Source organism: Atractosteus spatula, chromosome 4 (genome assembly GCF_055471065.1).
Source record: "Atractosteus spatula isolate fAtrSpa1 chromosome 4, fAtrSpa1.hap1, whole genome shotgun sequence".
In the NCBI taxonomy this organism is placed as follows: Eukaryota; Metazoa; Chordata; class Actinopteri; order Semionotiformes; family Lepisosteidae; genus Atractosteus; species Atractosteus spatula.
The window spans coordinates 12478583-12502118 of NC_142709.1; the positions used below are offsets into that span (position 1 = coordinate 12478583).

Below are 23536 nucleotides of genomic sequence, written 5' to 3' on the forward strand. Positions count from 1 at the left end.
AGGTCTGGACTAATTTTCCTCTGTTTCAGCCATTCTGTTGTTGATTTACTCCTGTGTTTCGGGTCACTGTCTTGTTGCATCACCCAACTTCTATTAAGCTTCAGGTGACAGACCGCTACCCTGACATTCTCCTGTAAAATTTCTTGATACAATTTTGAATTAATTGTTCCCTCTATGAAAGCAAGCTGTCCAGGCCCTGAGGCTGCAAAGCAGCCCCAAACTATGATGCTCCCTCCACCATGCTTCACGGGTGGGATGAGGTTTTGGTGTTGGTGTGCAGTGCTTTTCTTCCTCCAAACATATCGTTGCGCGTTTCTGCCAAAGAGTTCAACTTTTGTCTTATCCGTCCACAGAACATTGTCTCAGAAGCATTGTGGAACATCCAGGTGGTCTTTTGCAAACTTGAGACGGGCAGCAATGTTTTTCTTTTGGAGAACAGTGGTTTCCACCGTGGTGTCCTTCCATTAACACCATTCTTGTTCAGTGTTTTTCTTACAGTGGACACATGAACAGAGACTTTGGCAAGTTCAAGAGATTTCTGCAGGTCCTTTGCTGTTATCCTAGGGTTCTTTTTCACCTCCTGCACACTACACTCTTGCTGTGATCTTTGCAGGACGCCCACTCCTAGGGAAAGTAGCACTGAATTTCCTCCATTTGTAGACAATTTGTCTTACTGTGGATTGATGAACACCCAGGACTTTAGAAATGCTTTTGTAGCCTTTTCCAGCTTTGTGTTCAGTACTGCCAAGAAGTACAATTGTTTCTGTGTTATCAGTTTAAGCAGATTGTGTTCATCTATTATTGTGACTTGGTTGAAGATCAGACCACATTTTTATGAGTAATTAATGCAGAAATCCAGGTAGTTCCAAAGGGTTCACAAACTTTTTCTATCAACTGTAAATGTCTCCCATAGAAAAAACTAAGCATCCTGTTAAACTAAAGCTTTAAGTGTTCTTGTTTTCTGATCAACATGCTTCAACTGTGAGAGCCAATTTTTTGCTTTTCTTTCTCTTTCATTTCAGAGCCCTTTAACATGCAACATATAGTACTCTAAAGACTTCATTCAGCTTGGTAAACATACCTGACCAGGGCCACAGGAAATTCCCACAATATGTTTGGAATTGAGACCGGGCAGAGCTTTGGGCTGTTTTTTGTTGGAGAACAGCGTGTCGAAATGCTGGAACTTGTCGTTGCTGCCCCAGCTATGCACTTCCCCTTCGTCAGTGAGGGCTAAGCAATGCGTAGAACCAACTGCAATGTCGACCACTTTTTTGCCTATTTGAAAGGAAAAATGACTTTGAGCAAGAAAGCGTAGTATTATTCCTGACCGTGCAGAAACACTGATTTTCCTCTGACTTTACAAGGACCTCACATCACACATCGCACTCACACCCTGTCGAAGCATAACATCACCACTTTTCACACATCCTGAAAGACCCCAGGTGTGACACTTGTACACTATTTCCTGACAGGGGGAGCAGTCAGAGAGGTATGCCTCTACACAAAAGCGAATTACGCACTAACTGATAAAGATAAATTCAAAGAGAGGAGCCGTAACCTGGCCGAGAGAGTGCACCTTGTAAACTGTCCAGCAGCTTGGGGTACCGGACGTGCTCGTCTGTGCCGTGGCCAAGGCGCTGGTTGTCCCCCTTGCCCCACGTGTACACCTGGCCATCCTTCGTCAGAGCCACGGAGAACTGGCTCCCGCAGCACACCTTCACGATGTCCAGGTCCTGCAGCTTCTCTACCAGCTTGGGGGTCTTGCAGCCGTCGCTCCCCCCCCTTCCCAGCTTCCCATAGTCCCCGTCACCCCAGGACCACACCTGACCTGCAGGAGGCCAGATGAAAACGCGCCACATAAAAGTCAAGAAAAAACACAGAAGTTACCGTCTCGAAAAACACGAAATTGCAGGTATTGCGCTGTAAACATCGTTAATGGCGTAACCTCAACCCAAAGGACCTCCTCACATATAAGAGTGCAGCACACACCTGGGTGATGCGCAACATCCATTATGCTCTATCGGGTGAAGAAAAGAGCAAATGGTTCACCGGCTGAATTAATAACAGAAAATAAAGGAGCCCAGAGTTTAATTTAGCCAGGACACCAAGGTTAACTTCCCTAAACTTTCAAACAGTGCCATTAGATCTTTGAAGACCATGCAGCTCGGATCCGAGTTTTATACAAAGAATGGCATCTCCTCCAACACAACATCCACGGTCACTACACTGAGGCATGAATTTTGTAAATGGTGAACTAGAGGGAAGAAGAGCACCACCTACTGGTCCAACAACAACTCTTAAAGAAGAAACCCAGTTCTCCCTAGGTTTTGGCTTTTCCTTTTCCCTCCTAAAGAAAGGATCTAAAGTGACAGCAAGGATTTAGTGGGCTGCTGGCTCATGATTTCTCATACAAAGGAATCTGCCCCTCACTCACCGTTCTCCGTAACCGCCAGTGTCTGAGCATCCCCACTTCCACAGGCCACATCAATGACCTTCAGACCCTTGAGCCCAGTGACAAGCATGGGAGTGGTCTGATCTTCACTGGATCCTGTGAAAAAAAACAATGAATGACAGCAGTTTTATTTTATTTTCTTGCTCCTCTACCATCCACCGTGGCATTTTAAGCATGTTTACCTCGCTGGTAAGAGAGGAGTACAAGATCGTCGGCTCATAGTTAAACTTCATACCTGTACTTGTACGCAAACAAACACCCATAATAGTGACAAAGTATGAAGGTAGCAGAGCTGATGAGGCTCCTTTCATCTGATGCCTTCAGGACAGAAGAATCCTGAAGTGAATTTGTTTAGATACAAAAGATGACTTTGTCATGTAACCTATTCCGATAAACTAAACCGTATAAAGAGCACCAGGTACCGTGTCCAAGTCGGCCATAGTTTCCTCTGCCCCAGGTGTACAGCTCCCCGTCTGCAGTAATGGCGGCGCTATACGTGCTCCCGCAGGCGACGTGCACAACGTGTTTCCCAGACTGCTTCCCCGTGAAGGCAGAGATCATCGCCGGCTCTTCCAGGTACCTGCGGAAAAGGGGCCAACCACTTCACATATCTGACATGTAAGTATACACAAACTAGAAAGCCCCGTTTCATGCAGTGACCAGGTACCAAAAACAAACAAATAGCAAAAATAGAAAAGATCTTAATAAATACATCTTCTTCAGATAACCGCCAACAGACCTTGTGGAGAATATTTACAATGAACTTGCTCGCTGTGTTGTTAGAAATTCTTAGGTAAATTGTAGTGCAACACATTGGCTGAAACTCAATAAGCATCACTACAACAAACATTCCAACAGCTAAAACGACAAATATCAATTTTCGTTAACTTGGTGGAAACAAAATCCTTAACATTACCACAACCCTTAACTCTAGCTGTAAATTTCCAGCAGCTACATATTTCTATTCCTGCATGTTTTATCGTTTAAATTGCTGTAGTCTAACCAAGGACAACACAGAAAATCAATTACATCCCTCATATCCCCGCGGATGGTGTGGTAAATACATACGTGGTGTCCCCATGCCCCAGGCGGCCTCCGTCCCCGCAGCCCCAAGAGAAAACCTCCCCATTGGCCGACAGCGCCAGGTAGTGCTGCCCATCGGGATGGGCCGCAATCTTCACAATCTTCCTGGAGGCCAGGCCCTGCACCAGCACTGGAGCCTGGAATAACACACCCGCGGCATTCTCAGGAACCGTGCAGGCTCAGATCAGCCATGGGGCCTGGACTTCTCTTCAGAGAAGAACACAAAAGTACACAAGCAGCTTACCAGGGTGGTGCTCTTATAATTCTGGGTGTAGACTCCTCCATTCCTTGAGAGGATCAGGAAGCCCTTCTCTGAGCACACAATCTGAATGACTCCAAGGTTAGCCAGAGTCTTGCACTGCACTGGACCGCTCACATTCGCGTGGGCTTTCCAGCCCAGCATCCCCCAGCCGATCACCTCCTGCAGAGTGCCCTGAAGAAGCCGAACAACTGCATCAGTGACTGCAGGGCCACAGGACTCTCCTGCAACTATGCGAAGCAGACCTTAATTTGGAATGATGCACCAAACTGTGAAAACAGACCATCATGATCAACAATCAAAAGCACAGCACTCACAGCCCATTAAATACCCCTCTGGATAATGTATAAGAACCCAACAGTAATTGAAGTGAATACACTTTCTCGATATCTGAACACATTTGCTTAATATCTGTTTACATAATGGCACAGTTCTTATTTTTTTATGTCTATACATTGCCCCGTCTCAAAGTATTGTAAATACCAAGGGCCCTTTGACTCTGCAGGCTCTCACAGCTCTGCACAAGCAAGCACCAAATTAAAACGAATTATCATCTATTGCCTGAACACCACAAAACTTCTGTCCATTGATTTCTCCGCTAATTAAGATTTTATAGATGTACTGATGAGTCAAAGAAAGGCATTAAGAGACCTTAGAAAATGATTTAAGATCAGCAAGAAAGTAAACTGTGGAAATGCAAAGATTTTGATCTACAGTTCCTCTGTGCTTTTACAAGTTATGCATATTTGTCATGGAAAACATTACTGATGAACCTCTAATTTTTTTCACCATATAATGACAATAAGTTAAGTTATTGAAAATCTCAGAGCAAAGGCTTTTAAAAAAGCTAAATAGAGTGGAAGCACAGTATTCAATATGGTAACTAATTCAAATCTCTTACAGCACACCATCCTCCTCCAGCAAAGCTCTTGATTCAAATTATTTTTTTTCTGAAGCAGAATGACAGCATCCGAGCAAATCAAAAACACAAGAGCAACAGGACTTTCTTTTTGCAAACGAGGGTAAAAAAAACATTCATGCACAAGGAATGCGTTTGGAATACCTGTAGAATTCCAAGGTCCTAAAGTACAGAGACAAGGAGAGAAAAACAGAGAGCTGAAGATAGCACAGCTCTACGTATATTACTCAGAAAAAAATCACGTCCCTGACACTGAAAATGTGCTGCATGCTACTTTAATAACAAAGATCTGATTTTTTATTTGGTTCTTATGAAAATCTAAGATCCCACATCATAATGGAACAATATCCACTGTGATTAGCTAGCGTTTAAGTTTAAAGGGTGGGTCAAAATTGTCCTGGACTATATCCATATTAAGTCTATGGCCTAGCTCACATAGTTAAAGGACTTATTTGAAACTAGAAAACATCACAGACACAAAACCCTTAGATATTTACACTTAGTCAGTGTGGTAACTGTTGAAACTAGTAAATCACTCCCTAGGTTAAAGAATACAGGTCCCATAGCACTTTGTAGATATGACGGGGTGAGTACATTTAAATTCATCACTGTTTTTCATCACTTTGGTGGTAGACGCCTATTGTCATAATACAAGTACAGGACTCCTTGTTGAACACAAATTGGAATGTTTCTTCTGCTTCTTTTAACCAGATTAATCTGATTATCCTTCTCTTATCTTTCAAGAAGGTAAAGGGTGTACTTCCGTGGTGGTACTGTACCTTGTGGGAGGTTGGTGAGCTGCACTGTGGGGGGCTACAGGGGCCTGCCAGACGATCCAGGTGGGCCATTATCACCACCGCTGTCTGCCGGAGGTCAATAGCAAGGTCATTGTCCTGCGGCAGAGTCAGGTAGCGCAGAAAGCTTTCATTGGGGCTCAGTGGTGCAGTCAAAATCTGAAAGAAACGAAGAAACATTCGCAGCTAATACTGGAAAAAAACTCAAATGTTTTTTAAATGTGGTATTTAATATTTTGTGAACAGGATTAGGTTTAAGACTATGGCTAAAGATAGGATGAATGATAAGATTAGACTTAGAGTAGCCTTTAGGTGCTAGTCCAAACCCCAGTGCAAAAACCACCTAGGGTCAAGGTTACATTTTCTACATTAAAAGAAGTATCATTCCCAATGAGCTTCACTAACCTCCATCTCCTCCTCGGTGCTGGGCAGGTCTTTGCTGCAGTGTATGTTCTGAAATCGCTGAAGCAGGGGCAGGAGAGGGGCACTGGTGCCCTGAGCTGATCGCTCATTGTCCGTCTCCCTGGTGCCACTGTCCCACAGACGCAGCAGCAACAATACAGCAGACAACAGCTGACTGCAAAACGGAGGGAAGGGAGCTTGGACCAGCATAGTGAGGCAAACTGAGGGTTCTGAGTTACACTACGATATATATTTGAAGAGACGGGGATATTAAACTGTTGATTTCCATACATATAGGCTACTATAAGGTCCTGTGGCGCAGAATGGCTATATAATAAAAGTTTTATTTTTTCAGAGTGTGAAAGGTGGTTTGTAAATCACACTATACTGTGTAATACAAGATGCTAGTCCCAGCGGAGACACTTTATAATAGACTTTAAGAAATAACCTAAACCTTAAGCATTTTAGATCTAAAACTACAGCTTTGCACTTTCGTGGTTACACCTCCCAGCAGTGGAAATTCTTCTCGGTTCCTTTCTAGACAGGGGTCAGGTTGACGTCTCCACTGCTGTCATTCGTAAAGAAGCCGCCAGCCCATATGCCCTCCTCACCTCAGGGTGCCCCTCTGCACTGCCAGCTCCAGCAGGATTGCCAGAGCTAAGTGCTGATCCTGCAGCGGAATGTTCCCTGGTCCTTTGACGCTTGGACTTCCGTGGACATCACTGCTTGAACCAGGCAAAGTATTAAAAAAAAACATGCATTGTAACACGCAACAATACATGAAGCAAGTTGCAAGTCTCCAAATTCTATAGCTGCATAGTCAGTCATTTCTTTAGTCACCTTGCACTAATGACCTGGGAAAATGGTGTCATGCTGTTGACTCTCTATACTGATGACGTTAACAGTTACAGTCCCTATACTGACGACAGTTAACAGGCTGTGGCCACTTGCAAAACCAAGCACCACTATAACGCTGAACAAGTACTAGTGAGATCAGGTTTTAGATCTATTGTTTTTTTCAAAAAAGACCACAAAAGAATCTTAAAGCCCTTTTCGTTATAGACATCTAATGCATCTTTTAGAGGACAAATGACAGCTCGACAAGTCGTCAAAGATGAAAACGATGGGATGCCACCGGTCCATCACATCCGGTTCAGCCACCCACCTCAGGAATTTGGTTGCCCTCTCCACCACTTCCAGCCACACAGACGACACTGTTCCCTCGTCAAACAGAGAGGCCTCTGGCAGAGCCCGGAGAGCATCAAGGGACTCCTGAAGCAGCTCGCTGCACAGATCAGCATCCTCACCTGACCCGTAAGAGACAAGACAAGTCAGGCCCCATCTGGATTGTGGGCATATGGTGGAAAGAACATTGTCTTGAGGGAGCTAGGATTTATGGGTCAGTATTTAACAAATCCCCTTGCGGCTTCAATTCAATTGTAGTTGTAGTCGTTCAATTGACCTGTGGTCAATCTCGATTACAGTGGTTATGATTAAGATCGATTGTAGAGGGAAAACAACATGAAATAAAGGATGACTGTCATTTTTTCCCCCCAAGCAGTTCTCCCTTCAACTTGATCTTTAATGCTCTTCTCCAATCCGTTAGAAATTGAGTCCCACTGAGTCAGCTTATCCGCATGACATGCATTTGGCAGGAGCTTTTAACACACTAACTACACTGACAGAGCCAAGCACACCACCTCCCACCCAGTCCACAAGGACAGCTGCCAGCACTCTTCCAAGCCATATTGTGAGAACACCGTTACAAGCCGGGCTGTAAGAACTGTGTGTGGTGGCCATTCAGTCCATCTAGCCTGTTTAACAGAAGTTAACTGATCCTGTTGGTAACTAATCTATTAAATACATGTGCACAGTACACTGTATAAATCATTAGGCTGGAGTACTCGTCCAATTTTGCTGGCTGTGCACCTGTTGTACCTGCTAAAATCACTTGCATTAAAACCCTCATAACTTAAAGTAATAAATGAGTAAATTATTTTTACTGGTGCTTTTCCCTCATTAAGAGAAATATTGCTTACAGGTTATTAATACTTTAATTTGAACATGTGCTTTATTATACAGCTTATGTCCTTGATGGCATACAGTACATTAGAAACCAAACAAATACTAGGCACATCATTAAAAGATCGAGCACATGTGAAAGGACAAGATCTATAATTTAAATAAAATGTTAATAAATGAACTGCATAATCAATAGTAAAGTGTATCGCTGGAAAATGTTTTAATTCAATCAGGAACACTAACAAATCCTAAAAACTAACAGATTTGGACAAAGCATGCCAAGACAGCCCAAAACCGATTGCAGTGTTATGGAGGGGATAATCAAAAAGACCTACATAGATTGCAAAACACTCGGAGCTCTACAAGCCTCTGACCTTGATATCTTGGAAACAATTCATGAACAGCAATGCCAATTCCACTGGCAGAGCTGGCGTGTCTCTGTTGTGCTTGGTACCTCAGCCTGCAGCTCATTCAACTACATCCAGCATTAGAAAATAACTCCGACCCTTGTTTTTGACTTTCAAGCATGTCTGAGGTGCCCAGGGCAGAGCTGCACGCATTTCCACGCGCCAGCTCCAACGAAAGCCACTCCTCAGAGGTTTGCTTTGGTTAAGTGAAGGCCTTGCTTTTCTTGAAATGCTGATCCCGTTTTATCACGTGGAATGAAGAAGGTCTCAGGTCCCGAAATATCTGCGCACTGTAATTATGGGGCACGGTGTGCAGTCGGAAGCCTACCTGACCTCCATGCTCTGCGAAGGAATGCGAAAGCGAAGGAGAGCGCCGCCCTGGAGCCCACCCTGGCCAGGCCTTCCACCCCCTTGCCAGCAGGCCGTGAGCTGCAATCACAGGAACCACATGAATGCACCCCTCTCCTTAACATCTCCCACCACACACACACAGAAAACAGAGAAATTTGCCCCAAGAGGAAAAATTATTTTTCAAAGCAGTAGGCAGTGTGTGCACTACAGATAAGGTCCGTCAAGTGCACAAATACCACATTATACAAAGGACTTGATATTTCAACTGTCTGTACAGGAGAGTTGAAAATATAATCACAGGATATTAAAAAATGCTAGGATATAATTAAAAAACCTACATGTTTTATGAAATGCCGATCATATTAAAAATGAACTATTTTTGTGACCCAAAGCACAAAGCTGCCTCTCAACATGTATACATTTTAAAACTACTTTTTAATCTTACGCAGGAGCCTTTCGGGGAGCAAACACGGGCTCTGATTTTGGGGCGAAGGGGAAAGCCTGATCCCGTGAAGAGCACTAGATCAGAGGGCCGTCAAGTGGCAGGACGAAACGCAGAGAAAGGGGACGGAGGAGCGAGGCCGGGCGGGTGGTGTACCTTTTCTTGTCAGCGGCCGGCAGCGGGGGGCTGGGCGAGCTCTTCCACCGGGCCTTGTACTTCTCCTCCCGCATGCTCCGGCTCAGCGCGATGAGGTAGCGCTCCAGGACGGCCAGCCTCTGCCGCAGCCGCACCGCGGACAGCGTGCTCTTGGCCGTGGTGGCCGCCAGCTTCTGCTGGTCATCCACCAGCACCATCAGGCACTCCTTCAGCTCGCTCTCGTCTGCGCGGGGAGAGAGCCAGGAAACCCGTCAAGAGATGCCCAAGGCACAGCCCGAGGCTGCTGAAGCCCTTTAGCAGGGCAATTGCTTGCATGATTCAACAGAAGACATTAGCTAGCAGTAATCTCCTGTAAAACACCGGGTCTCACTCACAGAACGCCTAGTACAACATTAGGTTCACAGCAGTTAACGCCCGTCATACCAAAAAGAAAGATCAAGATGTTAAGCATCGGAAAAGTCAACAAGAATCCCAAAACCAAACCGCAAACATCCCTTTCATTCTACAGCACTGATAGTTGTTTCCTTAACAATCAATACCATACACATTCAATTTGTCCACCAATTATGAGAAAGACACTTAACCCTGGCAAGGGTTGTGGCAACCTAGAGCTTAACAAGCATGGGAAACGGGAAGAAACTGGATGCCCCAGTCCTAACACTTAACACAGACATTCTGCAATTTCCCTCATGGGATCAATAAAGTATCCATTTATCTAGACAAGAAAAGGTCCTGCTTTTTTTTAAATGCTGACAAATCCTGATTTTTGAAATGCCAGAAAACAACTGCTGTCAGTATGCCAGGTTTTGACAGAGTACAGGAGAAGCCTACATGACTTTGCACCGTGTCAAGAAATGTGCAACACTGATCGTGTTGGAGAAAGTATTTTAATAACAAGAACACGGCTTACTGCCGAGGAGCCTATGTAACCGATCATTTTATCCCTTTATTTTGGAGGTAGGGCAATTTAAAGTTATACTACTCCAAAATGAAGTCAAAGACAACTTCACCCACACTTTACAATCCTGAATTTTCTGAAACACTGGAGGTAGAGCAAGGACATCCAAGCCCAGATACACATTCATCCTTAAAGAAAAATTCTTGAAAACATTATTTTCCTTCTGAATTGTAACTAGAGCCAAGATAATATATGTGAACATACAGTCTCAGGCTGACCCAGCTAGCTAGTTGTTCCTATGAGCCTTTATTCCAAAAGGGACCATATACTAATTTTGCCAATAAATTCCAACCCAGGACTATTAAACAGAAAGTATGATACTCCAGCAATATTACAAATACTACAGTATATTAAAATAATGTAGAGAAGTATCCATTTTTATTAAATCTGTTTCTATTGCTCTTCAAGCTGTACTTAACTAACCATGCAGTAACTGTTTTGATTCAATACTTCAACACTATGTATACAGAAAAATCCATAATAAAAGTGATTCATATGAAATTCATTTATTTATGCCTTTCCCATATAAATACTACAATATTTTCTAAGCCTGAGAATTTTGAGTGCTTAAATTAGGCTGTGTATAAAAAAAAATGTAAAAAGGAACACCCCCTCAACTTCCCCAAATACAAAGCCGTTATAGAACACATCCTCCACAGTAAATGGTAATTCTGGAGAGGAAACAGTTTTCCTAGGGGAATAACCATTTCTTGTAGAGCTGCAAAAAGGGCAGGTCAAGTATAAATACACAGGACACCATGGGGCAGAAAATACTGATTCAGTGAAGGCTCGAGTTGTAACAAACCAATAACGTTAAAAGGCCTAAAGACACATGCAGATACAGAACTCAAACAGTGTTTCATTAACCAAGCATTCTGACGCATTTTCATAGCGGAATGCACTTCACACTGTGGGTAAAATCCAGCCAACTGCACTGGCGCACCTCTCAGCTGCAGCGCATACCAAACCGCCTCCCCTGTCTCCATGCAAAATGCACTGACAGCTCCTTATCTCTCGAGATAACCCTGCAGCCCCACCCAGACCGGGCCGTAAACAAACTGGTCACTGCAGACAGAAAACAACCACGTTCTCCGATTCAAGCTCCCAGGCCTGTCAAGTCAAGGCCCAGACTGCGGGTGTATAAAAATAGAGCTCCTGCAGACAGTCTGTGCAGATACGTAACCTCCCCCACGCAGGCACGTGTGGCAGGGGACACAAACACATTAAGAGAAACTTTACTCGCAGGGTAGAAGTAATAGAGGCAGGATGATCGGCATATTCAAAGACAGCACCGGATTGTCATTAAATACGGATATTTTCTTTGTGCAGTTCCATTTATGCTGTGACAAGTGCAACTGCTGGCCATAAACATCTTACTCCCTGCAGAAATAACGTGCAACTCTAACCAGGATTTGAGACATGGACAGGGAAGAGGCCTACGGCAAATAATATGCTAAGGACAAAGATTTTTTGTGGGGGGGGAGGGATCAGGAGTGCCACATAATAGCCATAAAATTCACCCTAAATTTACAGCCAAGACCTCATATATGGGCTATAAGAGTAGCATCCACTGAAAACAGCCCCCCCTCAGCGCGCGCCCGATAAACGAGGGCTAGCCTCATCAGGCCAAAACATCAGAGGCAGACAAATACAATATTTGGGGAAATTATGCGAGAAGTGCTGGTTCTATAAAAAGGACAAAGAGGCCACAAACAGCAGTGCTGCCCTGCGCGGGAGGAAGATGCCAGAACTCCATCCTCTAGAGCCCAGCTGTATCCGTTCAGGAGCTGGAGAAGGAAAAGGTGTCCTGATGTCACATGCTCACTGATCCCCAGAGCAGTTCCCAGTGACGACGTCGGAGTGGGAAAAATAAACAAGGAAAGGCCAACATTCAAAATAAAAATAATACTATACATTCAGTTAGACATTAGGTTCAGATTTTTGAGCTATAATTACTGTGTAGCGGTAACTGATCATTACCTTTGAAAGCATCACGAAAGAACTGACGGGGGTCATTTTGTTAAAGACAAGTGCTCTTCTAAAAACAGAGCTTTCCGACCAGAAGTGATAGTTTTTAGAACTTTAGGGATCCTCAAAGCTGTGAAAAATGTTACTAGTTCTATTAAATCTCAGCTTCAGGTTTGCTCTTTTTGCTCTTCAGCTTTTTTCTTAAACTTCACAAGCGTCAAGGATTCTTCGCAGTGTGACAGAGAAATACACAGTTACGCAACAAAAGCACACTAGGCCTTACAGTACTTATCATGAAGACATGGCGTCGGGTCATAATTTCCATGTCTTAATGTTGACACTGGCTCATTACGCATGTGTTGCAACATGTTTTTACTCTGTAAGTAAACACAGTCCTGTGGCTTAATATTTCTGGAACACATGGATAGGTTTCTCTAACCATCGACTCGGAATCAACCAACAAGCTATTATTAGCCAGGGCTTCGCATGGATATATACAGCCTGTTCTATTAATTGTCGCAATCTAAATACTAGGTGACAAAATTTCACTCTGGCCAAGTAGAGTCGATTTTCGTTTTCCTGGAACACGAGTTAAAAATACCAAATGTATTCCCTGAGCAAACAAGCAAGATCTATCTAGGAACTGGATTAAATATTCCGATAATAAAATGTCATTTAGCAGCTTTGAATTCCTTTTCTGAACACACCGATTCCAAGATGGAACACGTGCAAATCAAAGCTAATCAATCTAAAACACAATATCAAAGACTTCCATGACAGATGTACCAGCTCCTGTCCATTCACAACCTATAGAGACTTCCTGAAGCTTTTCACATCCACCATCTTGGAAGATGTCTTTTTGTTGAAAACATCTCATTTGAAGCTGAAATTTAACCAAAAGGGATCTGATGTGTAATATTAGGTATCGATAAGACATGACAAATTATGTGATATTATATCAACATTCGATGAAAACTATTCAGACAACCTGACAAGCAACTGGCTGAAGGAAATTTTGCTTTCATGATGTCATTAGCAGAGAACCAAAAGGTTTTGTAATGGCTCTTTCTAATCACATAATGTCATGTTTGCAAGTGATACAAAAAGATGATGAGTGGCCAACCATAACATTCAAAAAATCAGAATTATTTAGACATAATGCAACACTGGCAGACACCAGGCAGTTTACATTAAATGTAAACAAGAACAAGTGTTATGTGCAAGTAGAAAAAACTATGAGTATAAAATGGGAAATGCCACGCCTGAAAAAGATTCTTCTAAAAATCTAAAACCTAGACAATGTGAAGAAGCAATTAAAAAGGCAAATGTAACTGGTCCGTTCGCAGGCTCAGGGATGTTTTCTACATAGACTAAAAGAAGTTAACCTTTTTAGTCTTGAACAGAGAAGAATACAAAGGGGTTGGATTCAACTATTCAAAATCACCAAACCAAACAAAAGCAACATTAATGGCCTCTTTAGAATCAACAAAAAAACAAGCAAGAAAAACCAGATGGAAACTATGTGGAGATTTAAAACTTTGAACAGTTTTGATTCCACAAAAAGCAGTGGGAGTCTGGAACAAGCAACAAACCACCCCTGTTTCCTTTTAAGAAGGCTGTAAAAGATCCTCAGATCAATTAGCTACTAGTAGCTAAGCCAGATGGGTCAAATGGCCTTTTTTCACTTGTAATTTCTGTTATGGTCTTACAGGAGCATAGGCAGAAAGCAATGGCTGGTGAACTAAGATAGTCGCAAAGCTAAGCCGATCCAACATGGCAGCAGCTTTCAGCAACACCAATCCTTCGCTTCAACAATTATGGAGGCCTGGTTGTGCCATACAAGTGCCGTGCGTGGCCTACCTGGCTGCCGGCCCCAGTCCCATGTCTCAATGATGGAGTGATGGACAGACGTTGACGCTTCTTCTTCCTCTTTCTTCTCCTTGTCATTAGACTCATCCTTCTTCTGGCTTCCAACACAATCCACGCTGTCTTCTGGGAGGGATAAAACCAATCCAGGTTACCGTGTGCCAGGCACATACCTTAACACAGTACAAGCCAACTCTTCGTGGGGATAAACACTAGGATCTACTGCGAGTTTCCTAGATGATATACGCCCATTTCAACATTCTCGTGCGAGCTAACAAAACTGCTTTTCCGACTAAGCCCCGGCCACCCTCAATATGACTGAATACGCGTAGCCAATCCACATTCTTTACCCAGGTCTTTACGGCGATGCACACGCGTAAATGTGAACTCAACGGAAATTTCAGACCCTTCCTCTTCCCAGTAGGTGGTCAGGTTGGGATTCAGCTGGTGAAGCCGACTCTGTGGAATGCTTTAGAACGGGGGTTCTCAACCGGTGGGTCACAGCCCCCTAGAGGGGCATACGAGGATCCAAAGGGGGTGAGAGATCTCTTTATACACAGCCGATTCGAGATGCGTACCAAATTTTTCCAACCACACGGCCATGTCTGTTACAGCAATTTAGAAGTATAAACGAGCATTCGCCTTATAATCATGCTTCTCCCGATATTCAGTGTTTTAGTCACCGACATGTATTTGCGGCACACCAGCAAATTCTTTGAAACAAAAGTTTAGCTAGCAAATTCCCCATAGACAAATCTTGATGCATTCACAGCAGTTTGAGAATAAAAACCCGTTAAGCAGACCTTTCATGAAGATTCCAACGTGAATCCGGATTACCTTCAACGTGTCCTTACGATTTTTTTAAATTAAAAAAAATATTTTTCATGGATGCAAGATCACATTCACAAACAGCAGCTGAAATTCAATCATTTTGCAAAAAAAAAATCATGCTCATGATTATTAGCCCACACGCTAAGGTGGGTCCTGTCGTGCTGGGTTAACCGAAAGCAGGGCAGTGTGTTTGAAAGATTGAGAACCACTGTGTTGGGAGATAGAATTCCTGAATCATTAAACTACTACCAGCCAAATGCCCACAATGGGCTGCATGGCCTCACCTCATTGGTAAACGTTTTGTAATAAAAACTGGTCTTCATTTTATCCGGTGCTAACATACCGACAGTCGAATATCAACACATCTTCCATTTTCTTTTATATTTCTAATCAGTTCCTCGTTATTTTGTTCCGCACTGAATTTTTAGAGGATTGTGCATGTAAAAAATAATTCTTCAAGTAAGCCACCTTGGGGTGAGACGAGATGTATCCACATACTGTAGTTTCTAATACTTAAATACTATTTGTAATGGACTAATACAGTAGGCACTGACATCAAGAGCAAATACCTTTTGCCATCACTAGTAAGAACTAGTGAAAGCCTCACCTGGCTGTGCAGATTCTTCTCCATTGCAAGTAATTTCTTCATCTTTTACCAACTCATTCCATAACTCACATAACCCATCTGGAGAAAATACACGCTGCAAAAGAAAAGGCATTCATATTTTTTCCCCACATTTACCATTTAAAAAATGTCAATAAACGTTTTACACTTAATGCAAAACACTGGAAACAATTACTGCTACGTTTAATTTTGCAAACAGTAAGTCACGCAGCTGGTGGAGAGAAGCTTTTAAGAAACAGGCAAGCAATAGGGTGTACAAGGTGATCTCGCCTTAATGGAACTTGCAAATCTCTTACTGAGGAAGCTAGTGATTTATTTCTAAGAACACGACGCTTAGAGGAATTCAAAAGTCAAATTCATAAATATTTCAATAAGAAATTGCAAATACTTATTATTCCACATTGTATAAAGGTGTAATATACTGTACTTGAAACAGCTGCCAAGTGTCCACAACAGATCATATTCAAAGTCAGGCATAACAGCATCAAGAAGAGTCTTTGGTCTAGACGCTTATCAGCAAACACTTTTCAGTCTGTCCTTCACTTACATAAAAAAAGGTCACCAAGTAAACTGGATCCAGGAAGTTTTGAAACTGAATCAAAAGTTAGTTTAGGACAGGGATGGGAGAGAGTGAGACATAAAATTAATTGTTTTGCAAACATTTAGAGTTATGCCTCAACAGACATGCCTTCACAACATGTACTGAAAGATAAGAGGACTGCCTGCCCTACATTCCTATCACTGTTACAGCCCAAGTTCAAGGCAGCTTTAGACATAGTTCTTCAAGCCTGTCTTCACAGGGATTTTCATAGTAAGTACATATTCATCTACCAAATAGTGAAGTACTCATTTTCATAAGAACATCATACTTCTATTCTACCTGCAAGTATTATTAGTAAACTGAAAAGTACAGTGTCACACAAAGGCACAAACCATGCACACACATTGTACATTACACAGCCCTTCCTGGTGCTGCCCACTGCTATGACAGGTAGCCTAGGCTCTACAGCCAGATCCTAAATTCTCAGAAGGGATCCTACATCTCATAAAGGCACGAACTTCCAGATTCAGAGACAGTTTCTCCCCACGAACTGTCAGATTACCAAACTCTACCTCTAGCTCACACTGATTTTTTTTGCTCACACTGCTTGTCTGACCTTTTTTTTTTTAAGCTCTATATTTAACTTGTTGCTGCTGCTGCTGCTGTTCAGTGTTTATGTTTTTGGTGATTCCTTTCATGTTTGTATTGGAGCATACGTGCAAATAAGCATTTAATTGCACTTGTGCATATGACAAATAAACTGAACATCTTTCTTCCTCAGTTCTACCTAAAAAGCAGCTTTCAACTCAAGGAGGGAGAGAGAGAGAGAGAGAGAGAGAGAGAGAGACTGTGCTATAAAAGTGACCCAAATGCAGTAGGGGTGGGGGGGGGGGGGGTCACATGAAATTCCAAAAAAAACATTTGACAGCGAGTCTTAAAGCAGCAAGTGGAACGCTGAAGAATCAGTGAAGTGGCAAGTCCACTCTGCCTCCTTTTAGCTGTCCATCAGGGTCACAGGAGGACGGGAGAAACCTGCGACAAGCCGCCCAGCAAATCTCATGCAGCTACATTATTAGAACTCATGTGCAGCAGAACAGGCTGTCGCACCCTTCAGGGGTAACGGGTTTAAAACTTACAAGAACAGCCCTATACTTGGTCAAAACTACTCACATTTTTAAACCATTAAAAAACAAAATACATGTTCCCTAATGTATGCCTCGACATTCATTTAATCTTCATCAATGGTAATTATTTTTTGTTAAACATTTACTCATAACCCAGTTAAAAATTGCTAAGAAAATAGGCCAGTTCTGAATATATTTTTAAAAAAATCAGAATAGCTTTCCCCCCCAAACTATGCCAAACAGAAACTAACCAGAGGCCGCCATTTTAGAATTGATCTTTACTAACAGGGTTCTGTACAACTTGATTGAAACAATGGTGTTTTACTATCCCATTTCAAATCATAGCACTGCTACAAGCAATTACAAGCAAATCATGAATTAATGATCTTGAAGGTCTACAGACATCAAAAGATCACTGGACACCCAGCTACCCTGCAAACAGTCTCCCAGACACACACAACTTTGCTCTTCAACAGCCTTTTGTTTTCACAAATGTCAGGAAAGAGCCCAGAAAACAATAAAAAAATCCAAAGTCTTATTGAGCAATAGCTTTTCTCAGATAGCTAAAGATGTTCATGTCTTGGGTTCACATTTTAGAAATCTAGTATTAACACAGCTAAGTCTATCTCAGACTACAAATGCATTTCTTGACAGAAAGAAACATCTATTTCCCAACCTCTTCATCCAATGCAGGGTCCATCCCAGCAAGCACTGCAAGTAACATTCAAAATATTCATGTTTACGTGCAATTATGAACAACGACGCTCGTTTAATAAACGGTAATGGTACATAAAGCCAATGAATGAATAGTCTGATCGTCCACAGCTCCAATATTGAAGAGTTTTTTAATTCTCAACAAACTTCAAAAGAGAAAAAATAATTTACTAGCTTCAAATGTGGTTTATAAATGTTCTATCAGCCACCCAGTCTACTGAAAGCTTATTGCATTTGTAGATTCAAATCAAAATTATGATCCATGGGATACAGCTTATTAATCAGATCTAAGTAATTTTACTAAAAAACAATAACCATACAACTATCATCACAGCAAGTTTCAAAACCATCTGATATTTTATTCCCATGATCTCCGTTTCAGATGCTGAAATAAATTAAATGCGACACTAAACACACCCTACACTTCAGAGCAGTGCTGTGAGACGCGTCTTTCATTAGAAACCATTGAAGCCATTCTAATTCTGGCTACAAGTACACATCCTAATCCTTGTGCAAGACTGTGTCAAATATCTTTCAAAGCAAACATGCATGGGATATTCTGCAGAGCAATACAGCGAGCAGCTGACTGGGGCTATGAACTTTTAGCAGTGTTTAGGAACAGAAAGGCTGGCATTACAACAAGACTCATAAGTATCTCATTTATTTCAAGTATCAACAAGAGTCAAGACCACTGAAAGTCCAATAATGTAAGTACCTTCTAATGGCAAGCCTGACTTGAGAAGGATCTCCTCTTTGTGAATTAAAGGAACACAACAGCATATATCTTTTACTTTACATCTATATAATAATAATTTTATTAAAATTGTGAAAAGATACTGTAGGTCTACAACTGGATAGATTCATGGATTAGGTATTTCCCTTTCTCAATTGCACTTCAAGCGCAAAATGATCAGGAGATGCATATTGTAACATCCACCCTGTAAATGATGTGCTGGAATTCAACCTTTTGTTGAAACAGACAAAAAAAGCAGGATTACAAATGTCATCTGGCCGCCTTCTTAGTTTTCTAAACATTCCGAGTACTATATCTTGTCTCCACAGTAATGAGCTTCAAGTATTCATAGCCTTAGACCTTATAAACCACAATACAGCATCTAGATCCCATATTTGGTACTCCAGAAGGCCTAGTTTTATCACAGGCTATAAATGTCAGACTTCCCTAAAACTACAGATCAACATTTGCCTGAAACCAAAAGGTTTAAAATGACATTTAAACTCTTACTTGTATCATATTACACAATATATAGTATGTGACTTCAATTCAAATAATTGATGCTAAAATAAAAATGATATCCCAATAATGATAAACCTATAGTCCACAGCTGTGTCACTGTAGAGTGTTGTAGAAACAGCAATGTTAAAGATTAAACCCTAAAGCAAATTCCAGTGCTGTTCATTTCAAACACAAAATATTTTCCTCAATGAAGAACACCTTTCACGAATTGCCCCATTAATTATTCAATATCCTTTTTATTCATGCTCAGTATGACTCTGCTTAGTTATCCATCAAAAGCACAACAAAATAAACACCTAAAACAGCAAGGCTTGCAGTTTTTCTTCTGTTTCAGGACACAATCAATTTAAAAATAGACCAGAAAGTACTGAATTATTCAAACAACTGTGAGGCAATATGAAACCATGTGCAACATTTTCAATAAACAGAACGTCCAATTAAATATGCATAAAAGCACTCTGCGCAAAAAGCCGGTAGAACTAAAAGAGGATCTCCACAGCCATTAAGAAAGGAAATGGGCTCTTCATTTATCATTTGAACTTCAGCTCCAGATGCTATCAGCAGAAATCATTTGTTAAAAGTTTAGTAAGGCAGCTAAGGAGAAATCTCAATCACCTTGCTAATGCAGAGTACAGCTGCTCCACTGGTAAATGCTAGATGGGTGGTCACTTGTCATTTAAAAAAACAGTACCCATAGATGACATTTTACAGTACACATCAAGAAAACCAAAAGCCTTTTTAGTTTCATATTGTAGTGAAATTTCTAAACCTGATTACGATTAAATGATGTGGATGGGCCTAGGAACCATGTTACATCTCTGACTTGTGGAAGTCAGAGGGTTGGAGATCTGGTCACCCATACTTCCCAGTTACATCATGTAATGTTCGGATTTGCCACCACAACATAGTTGCTCTCTCACACTTACTTTTCACTGACACGGATCACTCATCCTCTTACAAAAGGGAGAAAGTGAACGGTAACAGAAAACCTTGTATTAAAAGGCCTACATCTACACAGGCCTTTATCTCATGATGCACAAGACCTGAGGACGATGCCTTAAGACAAGGAATGGAAAATGCTTGCTGAAAGTACAGTAGGTAAACATCTGTCTATTGTATTCCTTGGCCATTGACAGTAACAGTCAAAACACTGGCTTGCCAGCTGCCTGCCAGAGCATGAAACAGGCCCGCATTAACACACTTAAGAAGGAACTGGGCAACAGACAGCAAAACAGACGGGAAGCTGCATGGCAGAACATTTTATTTTATTCTCCCTTTCCGAGTTGAAAGCCGACAAGAGCTTTTTTGGGGGGAAAATTCAGATATTAGCTATTTTAAGGGGGTTAATTCTACACTTAGGAAATTTCTCTCCTGTTGAGGGTTCACAACTTCAGGTGTGAAGGAGTAAAGGACAGAGACATAAAGCAAGAGGAGCAAAGGACAGAGAATCCGCAAAAATACCAAAGAATTGGAAATATGGGGCAAATCTCCAATCAGGCCTTTTTTTTTTGGTCCTAACCATATTTAAATTTTGTTTCCCAGTTATAACCTAAGTGAAAGTATAGAATACCCTTGTATTTGTCTTTACTTGACAAATATTCTGAGTTGATACTTTTTATTTTTGCCATGTGAAGCTCCTTTAAACTTAAAAAACAATACTGGTAAATTCCGAAACAAGGCAAGATGCTTCTTGACATCTCAGCCCCTTGGCTCTTTTTCTCACCAATTCCTCTAGCTCAATGTACAGGTGACATTGATCACTGACCCTTCTGCCTGTTAACTCCCATTCAGTCCTGCAAATTCCCAACTGTTAATTGTGTTTGTGGTTGCATGTTTATTCATCAGAAAGGTCATATTTTAAATAATGATGAATAATAAAATAACCATCTCAAACCCCCGATGGCAATTAATCAGAATCAAATTGAGACACAATGATACCTTTAAAGGAGGGTATGTAACTATAAAATAACCACCCAAAACATGGAACAGTGAGGCTCTGAGGACGTTGCTAAGCTACCGAACCCAGGAGAAGTGAGCACAGGGCTCCTAACTCAGGGGATGAGTCAGTCACCTGCCAAGAGACACAACAACTTCCCATTCCTCACTCAATCATGGACTCACAATGAGGATATTCCCTGCACAACAGAATTTCAGAAGTAAACAGCCAGCACTAGCAGATTATCCACACAAGCCTCTGAAATTGAAAGAACATGCCATTATTAGAGTAGTACTTGGTATCATCACGTTCCTGTCTCTCATCAGCAGACACAAAGCTATCCTCCAGAAACATACTGAGCCTCATCTGAGTTACAAGGTGCTTAATGAACAACTGTGGCCATAAAGGTAAGAAAATTGCCAGTTCCCTCTTGCTGAAATCTTACTACCACAATAAAACATCTGAAAGGAAACATTTGCACCAAAACAGCACCGAACATTGCCCGATTATTTCTACCGTTTTATTCTGGCAATCCAGAATAAAACAGTACAAATAATGGAGTGTATGAAATATTGCAGCTAAAATTTTTTACTCTAACCACCTTGGAAGAATAATTTCTACTGTAGCAGGTTTTTCTAATACTCAGGTCCAAGTACAAAGAAACAACAGAGAGGTCATCAATGAAGAGAGAGAATTCCTACCTGTGTGAAGCAAAGGTCCAGACCGTGACATGAACTTAAAAAATGATTAATGGGCAAGAATATTGATTTTTCCATACATGTGCTAACATGTTTATGGCCACTCCATTTCAGTAGTTTGAACCACCTTGTATGATGAAGTTTCTCAAAGCTAAACAACGTCGAGGTGCTTAACAATCAAGCTGAAGACTAACTCTAAAGGGCAGCAAAAAGGTTGATTTTAAAAACTTCCTCGTTTACCCAGAAAATAAACACAACGCGTAAAAAGCTTGTAATCGTCCATGCCAATAATCGTTGTGACACCTTTATCACACTATAGGGGAGGAAAAAAATATCTGTAAAACCCGCTTACCTGCAAGTCTGTCTTCAGCCATTTGGAATCAAACCTTGACTGGGCATTCAGGGAGAAAGACGGAGAAGGCATCTTTTCCCTCGTCTCCCCTGGCTGCTCTAGCAGCCAATCCTATAACCACAGAGAAATTGTACCACACAAATCTTATTAATTACGTGTACCGTTCTAGCTTCACTGACGCAAGTTGACGATATTAGTTGACGATTAGTTTATCTTGCCCAAAGCAAAACCTTGCAATTACACTTACTACGCTATATACGAACTACGTGTATTTTAAGAAATTTAATTCACTACTCTGGGGTTTATACTGCACCTTAAGGGCTTCAAAAATAAGCTTTTCACCTGTCCAGGCTCTACATATTTGTGCTCCTTGTTCCTCCAGTAGGGAAAGAAATTAAAGTTTCGAAACGTGCAGGTGATAGCATCCAGGCAATGCAGAGACACTTGCATTTTTTTTAACATTGTGCATGTCTAAAATCCAAACATGCTAAAAGCTTTCACATATCTTGGTTCTTTTTAGTTATATTATTACTAGTGAGAGCATTTGTACCTGGCAACATAAAATGTCGCTTACGCCGACACCTTATTAACAAGACAGCATTACAGACGCCGAGGCTGTCCAGAATGTACTTTCATTTCAAGCAGCTTAGTTACATAGGGACACCATCGTTGAACAGGTTAAGTGCAAGGTCTGGGCCTTTAAAGGAAACGACAGCAAGCCACTAGGGCTGTGGTCTACAGCTACAGATTTATCATTACATTATTTTAGCAATGTCACCGACTGTCCTGACTACTCCCGGCTGGTTTCAGGCTGTTGATGTTGGTGCTGCATCAAGTGTAGACAGTCCCCGACATACGCGGAAAGATGGGACGACGCTATCCAAAATCCCGAGTGCCCCCCGACATTATCGCTCTTGCTTTCGCTGGTATAACGCCCCCAAGAGCGGATTGTCCATCATGTAAAACGCTGCTAAACTTACCTGTTTAATTTGACTTATTTAATCACCGACTCCCCCGTTACCAGCCCTACTGCATTCTAATCCCATCCATGTTGGACCATGATTGACATGCGCGTACGCCAACGAGGTTTAGGAAACGAAGCCAATGGCTGAAGACACAACGGGTAAAGGGGGAGGTATCGTGTGAGCCTTGTTAAAGCTTGGTAGACTCATCAAAGGGTCCGAGCCTAAATTTAAAGGGACAGAGGGCATTACATCATTTTTTTGTTGTTGTTGTTGTTGTTGTTCTGCTATTAATAGATGGGCTTGAAATGTTCAGGTTTAATAAAACAGTGTCAATATTTTTTAAACATTTTAATGAGGGCACCCTAAACACTAGCAACATGCTATTGCAAATTATCTGTACAATTGTCATAATGGTG

At 41.7% G+C, this 23536-nt stretch overlaps 1 protein-coding gene across 14 annotated transcripts in view; it reads right to left on the reverse strand.

Moving 5' to 3' along the window:
* herc2 (HECT and RLD domain containing E3 ubiquitin protein ligase 2) overlaps nucleotides 1–23213 on the reverse strand; it is a 76087-nt gene extending 52874 nt beyond the window's left edge. For 9 of the 14 annotated variants that reach the window (XM_088913090.1, XM_088913095.1, XM_088913093.1 and 6 more), the window contains exons 1-17: nucleotides 23136–23213; nucleotides 22156–22266; nucleotides 15518–15611; nucleotides 14074–14205; nucleotides 9288–9510; nucleotides 8667–8767; nucleotides 7075–7216; nucleotides 6521–6631; nucleotides 5913–6084; nucleotides 5493–5666; nucleotides 4858–4875; nucleotides 3780–3968; nucleotides 3521–3672; nucleotides 2875–3032; nucleotides 2435–2548; nucleotides 1577–1828; nucleotides 1082–1275 (exon numbers count right to left, since the gene is read on the reverse strand). In XM_088913090.1, the coding sequence (XP_088769216.1) occupies nucleotides 1082–1275; nucleotides 1577–1828; nucleotides 2435–2548; nucleotides 2875–3032; nucleotides 3521–3672; nucleotides 3780–3968; nucleotides 4858–4875; nucleotides 5493–5666; nucleotides 5913–6084; nucleotides 6521–6631; nucleotides 7075–7216; nucleotides 8667–8767; nucleotides 9288–9510; nucleotides 14074–14205; nucleotides 15518–15611; nucleotides 22156–22227 (2298 nt within the window). In that variant the 5' untranslated portion in view covers nucleotides 22228–22266; nucleotides 23136–23213. Of the gene's footprint in view, nucleotides 1–1081; nucleotides 1276–1576; nucleotides 1829–2434; nucleotides 2549–2874; nucleotides 3033–3520; nucleotides 3673–3779; nucleotides 3969–4857; nucleotides 4876–5492; nucleotides 5667–5912; nucleotides 6085–6520; nucleotides 6632–7074; nucleotides 7217–8666; nucleotides 8768–9287; nucleotides 9511–14073; nucleotides 14206–15517; nucleotides 15612–22155; nucleotides 22267–23135 lie in introns of those variants that run through there. The other 5 variants (XM_088913099.1, XM_088913097.1, XM_088913089.1 and 2 more) reach the window with 4 other exon arrangements.
* Between the last annotated feature and the right edge of the window lie 323 nt (nucleotides 23214–23536).